The sequence below is a fragment of the Bos mutus genome, chromosome 18 (assembly GCF_027580195.1).
Source record: "Bos mutus isolate GX-2022 chromosome 18, NWIPB_WYAK_1.1, whole genome shotgun sequence".
NCBI classification, from domain to species: Eukaryota; Metazoa; Chordata; class Mammalia; order Artiodactyla; family Bovidae; genus Bos; species Bos mutus.
The window spans coordinates 7,739,637-7,753,946 of NC_091634.1; the positions used below are offsets into that span (position 1 = coordinate 7,739,637).

Below are 14,310 nucleotides of genomic sequence, written 5' to 3' on the forward strand. Positions count from 1 at the left end.
GCCTGTGATGGTGGCCAGATGTCCCAGGGCCAATGCTGCTGAGGGACGGGCTCAGAAGCGACCTGCCAGCACCCACACTGGATCGTGGCCACCTCCCACACACCACAGAACGGCACTGCCTGTCGCATCTACCTCCCTGCCCACGGTGACTGTGCCTCAGTTTACCTCTTTCTCCATGTGACCGCCTACCTCCCTGACATTCTTTTGCCTTCACCTTAATCAAAATTCTTCACTGAGATTTTGTTTTGTTCCTTTCCCTTCAGTTTCCCATTCCACCCAGCCCTAGTTTGGTCTTTATTTTCCCATCTCTCCATCTGTGTCTTTTTCTCAGCCTTTCTTCCCATCTGATTCTATTTCTGTCTGAGCTTCTCCCCATCTCTACCTTTTTTCTCCTTGTCTGTGTCTCCTTGTCACCTTCCTGTCTCTGTGATGTCTTTCTGCCATGGCTTTTTGTCTTGACTTTTTCTCAACTTGTCCTTGACTGATTCCATCTTTTCTCTTTTTTTCCTTTGACTGGGTTTGTCTTCTTCCTGTCTTTGCATCTAGGATCTCCTGGCTTCCACTTGTCTGCGCCCTTGCCCCCCTGCCCTGCACCTTGGTACCCGATTCATTTGTCTTTGCGGGATGTAGTTTGGAGGAGGGAGGAGTTGGGGGGGTCAGGAGACTCAGCTGGGATGCTGTGTGGACTCCTGGCTTAAGAATTAAGGTGATGAGAGCATTAGGGTCACATGTATGTTGTGGGGGGTGGAGAAAAGGTGAGTGAGAGGGTTAGGTTTTGCCTCTTTCCCCTGCTGCCGCTGCTGACACATTCAGTGTTTCTTGAACTGATATGCAGCACATCTGCCCAAGGTGGGCGCTGCGTGGACCCCAGCCAGGTTAGGTGCAATGAAAGCCCAGGCTCCTGGGTCTGAGGGAGGAGGAGGCTGGGATCCTGGACTCCAAGGTCTGAGGGTGAAAGGGTAGTATTAGTTCACTAGGGTTGCTGTAACCAATCCCACTGATTGGGCGGCTTCAACCACAGACATCATCTCACAGTTCTGGAGACTAGATATCCAAAATCAAGGTGTCGGCAGAGTTGGTTCCCTCTGATGGTGAGGGAGAATCTATTCCAGACCTTTCTTAGCTTCTGGTGGTTGTCTGGCAGTCTCTGGTGTTCCTCGACTTGCAGAACCATCCCCATCTCTGCCTTCATCGTCAGCTGGTGTTCCCTCCTTCTGTGGGTCTGAAATGGCCCTTTGTGTAAGGACACCAGTCAAACTGGGTTAGGGCCCACATGAATGACCTCATCTTAACTAATTATATCTGCAATGATCCTATTTTGAAATAAGATCACATTCTGAGGTACTGGGTGTTGGGACTTCAGTACCTGGATTTGTGGGGGACATGGTTCAATTTGTAATAAGAGGGTTGGGAGTATGGGGTCCTGGGAGAAGTGGAAGCTGGAAGCCAGAATTTCTCAGTGCTTGGGGAGAAGACTGATTAGCGGACAACTGAAGGACAATTTGGAGGTGATCTGAATGTTCCACAGGCATCTCCAGCTTAATTTGGCCAAACAGAACCATTGACTTCTCCCCCGTAAAGCCCCTCTTTGGCCATCTCAGTAAATGACTTTGCTGCTCACCAGTTGCTCAACTGAGAATCCCAGAGTTGACCCAGCCCTCTCCAAGTCCTGCTGGCTCCTCTTCCAAAATGACTCTCATGGGTCCAGGTCTCTCCACCTCTAGTCACACCCTTTTATACTTGGATGACCACACAGCCTCCTAACTTACCCCCCTGCTACTGCTCCCGTTCACCTCCAAATTATTCTGCAGCAGCCAGAGACGACTTCTGCAACGTCAATCCAAGTACGTCACTCTCCTGCATCATACCCTTGGAGGGCTTCCCATTTTAAAGATACATTCATAGTCCTAACACAGCTGTCCAGGCCCCAAATGATTGGCTCAGGCATCCCCTTCATTTCCCATCACCCCATCCCCACTGCATCACTACTGTACACGCACAGTGAGCTGCTGTCACTTACTCCAACATAATATACTTTTCCTGCCTCAGCACAAGCCATTCGCTATGCCTGGAAAGCTCTTCCAGGGCATCTCCACTGAGCCAGGTACTTCCGCACAGTAGGCACTCAGTACCTATGGGTTCATCCCATGTGTTCTGTGCGGAGTCATGTCTGACTCTTCACGACCCAATGGACTATATATAGCCTGCCAGACTCCTCTGTTCCATGGAATTTTCCAGGGAAGGATACTGGAGTCGCTCAGTTGTGTCTAATTCTTTGAGCCCCTTTGGAGTGTAGCCCACCAGGGTCCTCTCTCCATGGAGTTTTTCCAGGAAAAAATACTGGAGTGGGTTGCTATTTCCTTCTCCTGGGGCTCTTCCAGACTCAGGGATAGAACCTGCATCTCCTGTCTCTCCTGCACTGCAGGCGGATTCTTTACCCACTGAGCCACCAGGAAGTCCGTGCAGTAGAGCGAAATAAGGGGAAGACTGTGGTGGGACTATTAATCCAGGGACCTCATTTCCCGTGACTTTCTTGGGTCAAAGGTTCCATTTCCATGGAACCTTTCAGAGGAGTTGGGAATTCTATTTCATTTGGGAACTCCATTTCCCATCAGCCCCTGGAGTTGAAATGAGCAGGCCAGGTCTCCTTTCCCAGCATGCCTAAGTGCCTATGTAGTGGAGGAGGGGATGGGGGATCAGCCTAAGGGAAATTCCCAGACCTCTGGAATGGTTCTCCCAACAGTGGGGTGGCGAGCGCTTAACCGCCTGCTGGGAAGTGTAGTCCAGCAGCCTCACCTCAGAGTGCACCACCTCAGCACTGTTAACAGCGTTTAGGAGCTTTCTTGCCTGTGGAAGCCTTTGGCCAAGGGCGGGGCCAGATCTTCCTCACCTCACTGGCAGCATTTGACAATTACGGATTCGGTCCCTTGGGGACACAGAGGACACAACAGGTGGGAATAACTGCAAGTCTGGCACATCCGGGGGCAACAGGCTTCCCTTCCAGCCTGGGCTTGGTCCTGGGCCTGTCTGGGGTTGTGGTTTCTTGTACTAAATCCCCCTCAGCTGCAGGTCTGGACATAGGAGACACATGAGCCTGTAGATACCCGTCTTGGGATCCGCGCGCTTCTGTTCTCTGGGGACACCCCAAGCTGGAAGGCAACAGGGGACAGACCTGGACCTGAGGCTCAGGGGTACCCAACCCTCCAAGGTTTCACCCTCAGAGGAAGTGGTCCTTACACTCAGGAGGTTGTCAGATTCCTGGGAAAGATGTTATAAAACTGCAGGTTCTCAGCGCTCTCTCTGCCTGGTGTTAAAATGACCTCCAAAGGATGATTGTCATGTGGTTGAGAAACCTAGTTCAAACCACCCAGATCCCTGCCGCCAGCCCCCAGCCCCACTCCACCTACACTGGGCACACCCAGCCAATTTCCGACAGCACTGGCCTCTGGCCCAGCACCCTGAGCAGGGCCTTCCACTCGCTGTACCCAACACTCCAGCCTTCATCCTTCCTTTTTCCAGATTTGTCCTTCCACACCCTCCCAGAGCAGTTCCCCTTCAAAGCTCTTCTGGCTCCTAGCTTTGTCCTCAAAGCATTAGCCCAAGCCCATCAGGTATGTGTTGCTCCTCAAAGACCACAAGCCCGTGTGAGCAAAGGTGGAACAAGTGTGTGTCTGGATGTCAAGTAACGTCTAGAATGAACGGTGCACCTTATCCGGGAAGCTCTGCATACCTGCACTCAGTGCCCTGCAGCTCTAACAAAGCTAATTCCAGCCAAGCTAAGCTCCTCCCTTTACTCCACCCTCGCAGGCTCCAGGTGAGACCAGAACTGAGCCATCCTGGAGGCACACCCATGCTGCTACACGGTCAGCACTGTTTTCACACACATCATGAAAGCTACCAACAGATCAGCACTCTGGGCCCTGGTCACGGGTGGGGGTGCTGGGCCAGCCCTGCCAAGCACCTTAGCTCCGTGAACCCTGAGAAATAAGGTGGGTCTGCAGGCTGCAAGTGGTTAAATAATTAATAAGATTACCAACAGGGTGCTAATTACAAATAATGAGAGAGGAGCTAGAGGTGATGAGTTTTCCAAATGAGGAACCAGGATCCGAAGCCCCGAGGCCCAGGGGTCCGGCCACCCGGGCAGGGCAGCTCCGAAATAAATAATGGAGTGGGGGGCAAGGGGTCAGGGCTGCTCCTGCTTCTTCTTGACTGAAATCCGCTTCTTCCTTGCTGCCAGCATCTCATAGAATGGGTCCACGCTCACAGCGGCCCTGCGGAAGGAGCGGGGTTCCAGGGTGAGCACTGAGGAGCCTGGGCCCCTGGCCACCCTCCCTTCCCCCAGGACTCCGGACCCCTGCTCACTGGATGGACTTGATCCACTCGTCCTTCTCCTCCTGCGTGGGGGCCGAGATCCGGTACACCATGTGGTTCCCCTCAACCACCCGGCCGTCGGCCTCTGTTTTGCAGGCTTTGATGAGCTGCCCCTTGTTGTTGGGGATGTACAGCTCGAAGCAGTTCTGGGGAGACAAGGGAGAGGAAGGACGGCTAGAAGTGCCAGCCCTGGGGCCAGAGGAGCCCTCCACCGCCAGCAGGACAGGGTACAGGGAGGGTCTTACTGGTTTCCGGGGGTCGTCCACCTCGCGGATGCTCAGATTCTCCAGCGGGATGATTCCTCGGGGCTCCTTGTCCTGAGAGAACGAGTTTGACAGGATTCAGATTCCGAGTCTCCCCCGCGTACCAACCTTGGTCTTGGGAGCCCGCCCCGCCCCGCCCCGCCCCGCCCTCACCGTAGTGTACTCAAAATAGTAGAGGCAGTTGTCGGTGAGGATGAACCAGCGCCGCTTCCACGTCTTCACCCGGCCCCCTGGAAGGGAAGGGGGGGAGGGGGCCTGGGCTCAACAGGGGGGCAGGGGGGCCTCTGAGACGGCGGGGAAGGGGGCAGAGACAGAGCGCAGGGAAGGTGGGGCTGTCAGGGCCTAGGACAAAGCGATGCGTGGGAGGACAGACAAGCAGGGACAGGCGAGGAGTCTGGGCCCAGCGAACCGGTCCACCCGCCAGTGTGGGGCTCTACGCTCTCTGAGCCTGTCTGTGGACCCGGGTCCGGGCCCCCAGTCCCTCTCCTGTGGGCCCCGAGACCAGGGCAGTCCCCTCCCTTTGTGTCGTGTTGGGCAGCAAGGATGGGGCCGGCTGTGTACCTACCTCCTGGGGCAGACAGCGAGAAAGCAGGCAGGACCAGGCGAGGAGGAGGGAGGGCGCAAGAGTGGAGTGCCCCCAAGAGCCGCGGGCGGGGGCAGGGAGGGATGCGCAGCAGGTGGGACAGAGAGAGCCGGAAACAGCAGAGAGAAACACACAGAGAGGGAGGGAGGGAGAGAGAGGGAAGAAAACCAGTTACATCCACATGAGGGGGTAATGGCCAGACCCTGTCCCTCCGGGGAGGCCCAGGATGCTGAGTTGGCCATGAGCACCTCCCAGCGTCAGTGCCTGACTCCAGCCCCACTCCCAGGATCTATCCCAGCCGGGCAGGCTCTCTGTTGCCACGGTGACGATGGGGCAGTCATCACCAAGAGGCAGAAGAGGAAACCCCCAGTCCGTGGGCCAAGGTGGCCGTGGGGACCCCTGTTAGCACCAGTAGGACCTATCTGTGTGACTTTAGGACAACCACTTGCCCTCTCTGGACCCCCATCTGGAGATCCACTCAGGCCCACACCTTCCTGCTGCAAAGTGACCTACTTCTGGGCTCCTTGTGGTCCCGGAAGAAGTAAACAGCAGCAGTAAACACTTTTATTAACCATCTTTTTCACTATAACCGCTACCAGTACCACTGATCCCCTTTTGTATTTCACTGTTTAAGAGGTGCCTTTTACTAGTATCTTGTGCTGCGCTCTGGTCAAATCTGGGTCCAATGCCACCTCTGCCCTGTGGCTGCGGGACAGTGACCGAGCCTCAGTTTCCTCATCCAAGAAATGGGAGGGAGTCCTGCGGCTGCGGGGAGGTGGGGCCGAGCGCAGTTTGGAAGAGAACCAGTCTCTCAGGAAGCTGCCCTTCCGGTTTTTCTTTCCCGTCCACTCACTGCCAGGGGCATCATTTGACCTTCCATAAAGGATCTAAATTCCTCTGGGATCCCCCAGGCCAGTCTGCCTCCCTTGGAGCTGCTGCAGGAATCCATCTGCCCCAGCAAGTTGGCTGAAAGGAGTGATCCACATTTCGTGTGCACCAGGGACCTGCCTCCATGGCCTGAGAAGAGATTCCCCCTTCTAAGAACACAATTCCACGTGTACCCCTCTGCCACCCCACCAGAGAGTAGATACTGAGACTTGAAAGGAGGAAAGGCCTGCCTTGAGCCTGCACCCGGGCTGAAAGCTTCCTCTGGACCATACCCCTGTCTGGGCTGCTTCCACTGTAATTCCTCGCCAGATTCTGTCTCCCTGGGGCAGCCACTCACCACTTTTCCATTAAAATGCCACTGCCAACCCTCCCTAGGCACCTACTATTTACCAGGCCCAGCTCTGAGCCAGCAGTTCTCAACCTGTGCCACACATTGGGAACCGCCTGGAGAGCTTTCAACATGACCAATGGCCTATCCTGCCCACAGAGACCCTGATTTCACGAGCCTGTGGCCTGGCCCCTGTGGTTTCCAGGTGAATCTCCCAGGCAGCCGGGGTGGAGAACCGCTCCAGCTCTCAGCCAGCTGCCCTTGCCGGACCTCTGCTAACTGAACCAGAGTCCGCTGGTGCCACGTGTTCCAAGGGGGACTGGCCCCTGTCCCACCCATCCCACCGTGGCCAGGGCTCCCCATTCTCCTAAGTCAGCCAGGGTGCTTCCTCTCCCCACGTGCGTGCTAAATCACTTCAGTCTTGTCTGACTCTGTGATCCCATGGACTGTAGCCTGCCAGGTTCCTCTGTCCATGGGATTCTCCAGGCAAGAATACTGGAGTGGGTTGCCATGCCCTCCTCCAGGGAATCTTCCCGACTCAGGGATCAAACTCCCAGTCTCTAAAGTCTCCTGTGTTGGCAGGAGGGTTCTTTACCACTAGTGCCACCCAGGAAGCTCTTCCCCTCCCCACCAGGAACCAATCCGACCAGCTGAGAAGTGCATCTGGGCATTCCGGGACCCGTTTCTGCAGGCTCTTTACTGCCTACAGGAGACATCTGGGGAACGAGGACACTTCTAGAACAGCCACCATGCTACAGGGCTGAGGAGGAGGCCACAGGAGGTGGGGATAAAAATACAGGAGTCTCAGAGTGGGTCTGCCCCAGACTCCCCGAGAGTTCCTGCCAAGCAAGGTAAAAGGCCCAGTTCCTTGGGTTGTTTTGTTTGCTACAGCTGAGAGCAGCCTGAGTCATGAACACTCTCCCCGCAGACAGGGCCTGTGCTCTTTGGTTCTCGGCTGTGTCCTCAGTCCCTACACCAGGGCCCGGCACGGGGGAGGGCTTTCATAAACTTGTGTGGGTGAACAGAAGGGGTGAGAGAGCACCGACTCCAAGGCCAGCCCTGGGCTTGGACCCAGCACAAGAGACCTGATCTCGTTCTCAACCCCACTTTTCAGATGTGGCTACTGAGGTTCAGAGAGGTCGAATCATTGTCCTAAGGTCACACAGTGGCTACGTGTGAAAACAGAGTCTAGAACCTGGGCCTGCTAACTTCCCCCACTTGCAGAGGCAGCCAGCAGTCAGGAAGGGACGTACCCAGCTTAAGGAGCCAGCCCTCCCGGTCCGGGTTGAAAAAGGTGTGGGTCAGATCATTGCCGTCATCCTCGGGGATCTTGAAGGGCTCGTTTCGGATGCTGTCGTATAGATTCTGAGGGGTGAAGGCAGAGTCAGCACCTCAGGGCTCCTGGGATCCTCCCAGGCCTACTGCAGTGGGGAGGGGGCTCACTGGGAGCCAGTGAGACCACGGGTGGGATGGCCAAGGGAGGGAGGAGCCTGGGGAGAAAAGGGAAGTAGAAGGGGGAAGAGTGGAGGGAGCTCTGGCGAGGAGAGAGGGAGAAAAAAAAGATGCAGAGATGGAGACAGTGGAAGAGCTTCTAGATTCTGAGAGAGACAGACACACAGACAGGGGGAAATGGGATAGACCAAGACCCTCAAAGAGTCAGAGGGCCAGGAACCTGGATTCAATCCTTGGTCGGGAACTAAGATCCCACATACTGCCTGGCGCAGCAGACAAAAAATAAAATGAAAAACAGAGAGACAAAGACAGGCAGCCAGAGAGAGAGAGAGAGAGAAGACTTGGGCAGGCTGGTGTGACCATGCAGTCCATGGGTGGCGAGGCAGTGATCCTGGGTGGCGGGGGGCTCAGGCACTGAGAGGAGAAAGAGGGATGGAGCTGAGGGGGCCGGGGGTGGGGGAGGGGGGCCTGACCCTGAGCAGCTCCTCAGGCAAGTCCCCGCCCTCGTTGATGCCCCGGTTCATGGCCACGAAGCGCTCCAGTCCCGGCTTGTCCCGGACGTTGGGGTTGTGGAGGCTGGTGTTCAGCATGATCACAGCGAAGGACAATACGTAGCACGTGTCTGCACCAGACAGTCATGGGGTGATGACTGGGGCATGCGAGCCTCCGGGACCCAGGAGCTCAAGTCCCCCCCACTCCCAGCTCCCTCCTTCCCCAGGACCCTAGGGTCTGGGCCCCTACCTGTGGACTGGAAAACCCCAGGGTTGCACAAGCAGTAGCGCTGGGCAAAGGCCTCCATCATGCGGTCGATCTTCTGGGCTTCTCCAGGGAGGCGGAAGCTCCAGAGGAACTGCCTGCGGCAGAGACGAGCCAAGGGTAGATGCCAGGACTGGTGGGGCCACCCCCCACCCGCTCTCAGTGCCCATGGGAGGAACTGGCCAATGAGGGCGCCACACCTGTGGCCAACCTGACCACTGAGCGTCGGCCAGGAGACTCTAGATGATGTATATGGAAATGCCCTTTCTTTCTACCAAGGTTGCTGCATGGAACAGATGGTTGCTTGGGGCCTCTGCTGTCATGTGGGAGGAGGGTCTGCCGTGAGCAGCACCCACCCTGTGGCAAACACAATCAAAAGCTGTCTTTCCCATTCCATTCAAGCGTCTGGATACGGCTATGCCTGAAGGAAGCTCTACTGTGGACTTTGGCAACACTCACGTGCAATCCATCCCCTAAGTTTTAGTTCTGTTTTTGCCTTCAGGAGGGGGTGATCATCACTGGTAAAGAAAGCCCTGACAGGTCCCTTCCTGCCCTTTCAATCCCATCCTTCTCACCTGAGGGCCTGCACCAGGTTGAGGTCAGTGAACTCATGCAGATCCACGAAGGCATGAAGCACTGCCAGATTCAGCTCTTCCCTGGGAGGACAGGGACAAGGTCACGGGCAGGAAGAGGCTTGGGGAGGTGGGGGTGGAGAGGAGGTGAAGTACTGGGGAGGCTGTGGCCCCTCTTCTGCACAGCAGCTACCTCTGTAGCCAAAGTTTCAGCCAAGCCCCCATCACAGGCCTGGCACGGGGGTAGGGACACTTGGAACGCTCCTGGGAAGACCATCTGCCTTAAGAACTCTGGTGTGGCTGAACTCTGTGCAGTTGGGACAAACACAGCAAATGTGCTCTGCTGGTCATCTCTGATGAACTCCAGATTTCATGGATGCCCAGAGATGGCCTCCTATCCCCCAGAGACCCACGGAGAGTCCCGGGGCAGCCCAGATGCCCACAAAACCAGCCCCACAATGTCAGACAACCGGACTGTCCCTATGCACTCTAGATGTCCACAGGCGATCCCCAGAAAGCTAGAGATGACCCCCATGCTCCCAGAACCTCCAGTCCCCATGCCCCCCAGCTGCCCACAGATGGTCTCTGCACCACAGATATCCAGAAAGTTCCACACAACCCAGATGTCCACACAAACCCTAGGCATCTCACATGGTCCTCTGCACCTCAGACATTTCAGACGGTCTCCGCACGCCCTGGATGTGCACCAATGGTCCCCAGGTTTCCCAGACTTCACAGAAGGTCCCCATGCACCCTGGGAATCCAGATGGTCCCCACACACACCCGACATCCACAGGTCGTCTGCTTGTGTCCCAGAAGTCCATCAACTCCTAGGCACCCTAGACATCCACCGCTGGTCCTCATACACTCCTGATGTCTCATGCACCCTATGCTTGTAGGTGCATGTCCACAGACCCCGGACATCCACAAATGGCCCCCATGTTTCCAGATGTCCATGGGCCCCCCATGCTCCCCAGATATCCACTGATGATGACCCCTCCCACTTCCTGCATCACTGTCCACATCGCTCCCATGCACACCAGCTATCTCCAATGGTTCTCAGGCTCCCATACCACCCACAAATGTTCTCCACTGTCCTGACATAAACGGGTGGTGGTCCCCACATTGCCCAGATGTCCGCAAAGGTCCCATATCCTCCACATGCTCACAGATGATCCCCAGGTTCCTCAGAAGGTCCCCCACCCCAATCTCTGTGTCAGTCCATCTTGTCACAGTCCACTTGCAAGGCTGATCTATCAGGGCCTCTCCTCAGCAAAAGCTGGGTGCAAGGGGCAGAGAGGAGATGCCCAGCAGGTGCTGGGTGCAGGGGGCGCGGTTCTCACCTCTCCCCCAGGTAGTCCCCAATGGCCGTCTTGTTCAGGCCCTCGCCCTTGTACAGGAAGCGGGCTATCTCCTCAGGTGTGTTCTGCAAAAGTTCGTTCTCCACCAGGAACTGGATCCCCTGGTGGGAAGGGCTGGGTCTCAGTGCTGGTGTGCTCAGAAAGACACCCCCAGAAACCTTAGCCTCCAAACCCACACCCATCCTCAACAGAGCAGGGCCTGAGTTTCACTTTCAGGCTCTTCCCAGGCCCTTAAACACTGCCTCTCCGGTGGCCTAGACTTTGCATCTACTGCTCCCTCTGCCTTTGCCTGGTTAATTCCAGTCCCCCTGGAGCAGGACCTGGCAAGGAACAGGAGCTCTATGAATGTCTACTAAATGACTTTACAAACTACCATTGCTTCTGGCAAGAAGAATAAAGTGGGAAACTGTTAGAAGACATCACATGAGGAGCTGTGAGGGTCAAGACTCAGGCTGGAGGAGGGATTTCTCATGCTCTCTTGATGTCTTGAGGACCATGAACTGAGGACCCCTAACTTTGGATCCTGGTATCTGAGTTTAGGGGCTCCCTGAGGCCAAGGCAGCATCAAACCCTACACTGGGTCCTATGCATTCCCTGGCGGAGCAGCAGGCCAGAGGGAGGCCCGAGGAAATGGTGTAAAAAGAATGAATGAATGAACGAACGAACATCTTTTCTCCACCTGGTAAACACTAAGTCATCCTTCACCTGACCCAAATATCCTCCTGAGGGAAGCCCTCCTTGATGCCACCAGGCTCACTCCTCTGAGTGTCCACAGCCCAGTACCTCTCTTTCTCTCTGTCTTGGCACTTCTCTGTCCATATTCCCTACCAGACTCAAACAAGCTCCTCCTGGTGACTCAAGAGTGACAAGAGAAATGGGTTCTAAAATATGAGCAAAAAGGAGAGGAGGACCACTCAGGCAGGAGTTCCAGCATACACAAAGATCAGGAGGCTGAAGCACTTGGTTAGTGTTCAGGGAACAAATACTGCCAATATCTGGATCCAGGGATCAGGACCAACTCTGTCCTGTCTAAGGCAGACCTTTAACCACAACACTTCTGGAACCCGGAGATGCCAGAATCCTATCTGGATGTCAGCTTGGCCGACCCCAGCCCTGTGGCCCCAAGCACCTTTTTGGGGTCCATATTGAACTTCTTCCTGCCCATTGCCATCTTCCGGTTCCGTTGCAAGGTTTTGCTGCAGGGGCAGAGAGCAGAGGGTGGAAGGTCAATGCCTGGGTATCCCTGGCCCCCGCCTGGCCCCATGACCCCTAGGCTCCCTGCCCTAGCCCTCACCTGCCCTCATTGGCCTCCAGACCCTCCACCTCGCTCATGGCTTCACTGAGCTCCTCCCGCAGGCGCTGGATCTCCACCAGCAGCTCCTGCTTCCGCCGTCGAATGTTCTCCAGCTCCATCCGCTCCTCCGGAGTCAGGTCCGGGGGTTCTGGGGGAGGGGATCAGGGGCGGGAGATCAGTTCTGGGGACTGGGAGCCTGGACTTCTGAAATCTGGTGAAGGACAGGGCTCCTAGGTTCATGGGGAGGATGAGGATAAGAGTCCCGCCTCCGGTGAGTGGAAGAAGGGGCTGGGGGGCCTAGATTCCTCAGTCCAGGGGAGGAAGGGCTGGGAATCTAGACTCTTAGTCCTTGGGAGAGAAGGGGGCTTGGAGCCTCTATTCTTAGGTTTACAGGGGAAAGGGGGCTGGAAGCTTGACACTGCGGTTCATTACTTGCAAGGGGCCTGAGGTCTTGGTTTTCTGCCTCCATTCTTGGCGAGGTAGCTTGGGACCTGGGTGCCCGGACTCCTGGGTCCATGGAAAGTAACCATGGCAGGGGAAGCTAATGACAGCTTGCGAGAGTGAAGGAAGGGGCGGGGCATCGAAGCCCCCCGCCCCGGCCCTAGCGGAATCTCTGTGGCCCCCACGATTTCTCCCCACCCCACCGTCCCCAGAAGCCCCCCTCCCCTCTCCCGGCAGGCACTGGGCTCGCCCGGCCCCTCCAGAGGGAATGGTTCCGCCTCAGCCCCGCCTCAGCCTCGCCTCCGCCGCTCCATCCCACCCCCTCCCGCTGCCACCGGAAACAGGCTCGGCCCAAACAATGGCCTGGAACGCCCGCTCTCCTGCCCTGCCGGAAGCCCGTCCCGCGCCCCACAAAAGCGAGGCGACTATAGGGCCGAACAAGCTTCTCAAGGCGCGTCGTGGAAGGGAGGTCGTTAGCGGCGGAACATTCAGACCGAAACGCTCCATCTGCTCCCAGCCGGCCCCGCCCCTCCCCGACTTACCATAGACACCGTCCTCCATGGCGGCTAGGAAGGCCCGCGGGGAGTCCGGGGCGGTCCCGCCGGTCGGGCCCGGATCCGCGTTGGCCCGCGGGCTCGGGTGAGCCCGCTCAAACGCCCCGGGAGCCACCGCCGCCTCCTCAGCGCCAGTCCTCAGCGCTGAAAAGACTCTCCCTTCGTCTCCCAACTGCCCCGCCAGTAGGGACCGCCCCTCGTTTTGACACCGCCCAATCCACGGCGTGCCCTCTCTTCTGCTCCGCCTCCGAAACCGAAGGATCGCCCTCCAGGGCCAATAGGCGCACTAGAAGCAGGCGTAGCAATGTCCAGCCCAAAGTAGACGGTCTTTGGGGCCAATTGGAGTGAGAGCAGGGGCCGGGCCCCGCCTCCGAAACCAAAGGGGTCTTGGCAGGCTTGCCCTCCAATAAGAAGCCTCGAAAAGGAGTTGGATGGAGGCGGGATTAAGCAGACGCAGAGGGAGGACTACGCCTGCGCAAGGGCTCTGCGCAATAGGATACCAGGTCAACCGAGCCGGGCCTATAGCAATACGTTGCCAGGGGGCGGTACTTTGTTAGGCTTGTTGCTAGGGGGCGGGGCCACAGATCCCTGTTGTTTCCGTGAGCCACACCTCCTAGCTGGCCCGCCTGGCTTTTGACCGCAGTGGTTGCCAAGCAACCGGGAGCCGCTTTGGCTCACTTTCCTTTTGGCCCCCTTTCTCAAATGTGCTGGCCTCTCCGATCTGCAGACCCTTTCCTTACCCTCCTCCTTTGACCTCCCTCATCCACCTCAGCCTTTTCAGAGTCAAGGAGTAGTGAAAAAAAAGACTTTCTCTTTCTTCCAAATGCTGCGCTTTTTGGTCTCTGTCGTGGAGAATGGGACTATAGAGGAAGGCCAAATCCAGTGAAAGGACAGGCTGCCTTCCTGCCTCTCGCAGCCTCTCAGTTTCCTCCCTCTCTCCCCCAAACTCCTCCCTTTATGTTAGCACCCTTTCCCCGCCCAGGACAATTCACCTTTCCTCAGCATCCTTCCACCTCTGATCCCTTCTCCCTTCTCCGAGTCCTTTCCCTCCTCTCTGACTGTCTCATTTCGCGTCCCCCTCCTCTCATACTCTTGCTCTTTTTAAACTCCTCCCTCTTCTCCGACTCCTCTGGCATCTGAAGCCATTTCCCCTCCCCCGCCTCTCATTTCCATTCCTTGAAGACAAAACAGGTGCAGGGGCCTGGCTCGGAGGGAGAAACTGGGCACACTCCCACCACGGAGAGGTCCCAAATTGGGTGTGAGGGTCGTGTCTGGGTCTCACTCATCGTCCCAGAGTTCGGCAGGCGGGGACAGATTCCAGGCCAGGACCTGGTTAAGCTGACAGATTAGGCACGGAGCCTCCTAATCCCCTCAATGACCTTTATGAGTGGCTCAGGCTCTGCCCTCCCTACCAGAAACGCAGGTTGTGCCAGCCCTGACCCCACTC

At 56.7% G+C, this 14,310-nt stretch overlaps 1 protein-coding gene across 1 annotated transcript; it reads right to left on the reverse strand.

Annotated features, from left to right (window-relative positions):
* Window positions 1-4,007: 4,007 nt before the first annotated feature.
* Window positions 4,008-13,074, reverse strand: CYTH2 (cytohesin 2). Its single transcript, XM_070387397.1, has 12 exons — window positions 12,852-13,074; window positions 11,869-12,016; window positions 11,704-11,770; window positions 10,557-10,675; window positions 9,217-9,297; window positions 8,627-8,739; window positions 8,359-8,507; window positions 7,687-7,798; window positions 4,788-4,864; window positions 4,617-4,688; window positions 4,363-4,517; window positions 4,008-4,271 (listed from the first exon to the last, which is right to left on the reverse strand). The coding sequence occupies exons 1-12, from the start codon at window positions 12,868-12,870 to the stop codon at window positions 4,184-4,186; spliced, it is 1,200 nt and encodes a 399-aa protein (XP_070243498.1). The 5' UTR covers window positions 12,871-13,074; the 3' UTR covers window positions 4,008-4,183.
* Between the last annotated feature and the right edge of the window lie 1,236 nt (window positions 13,075-14,310).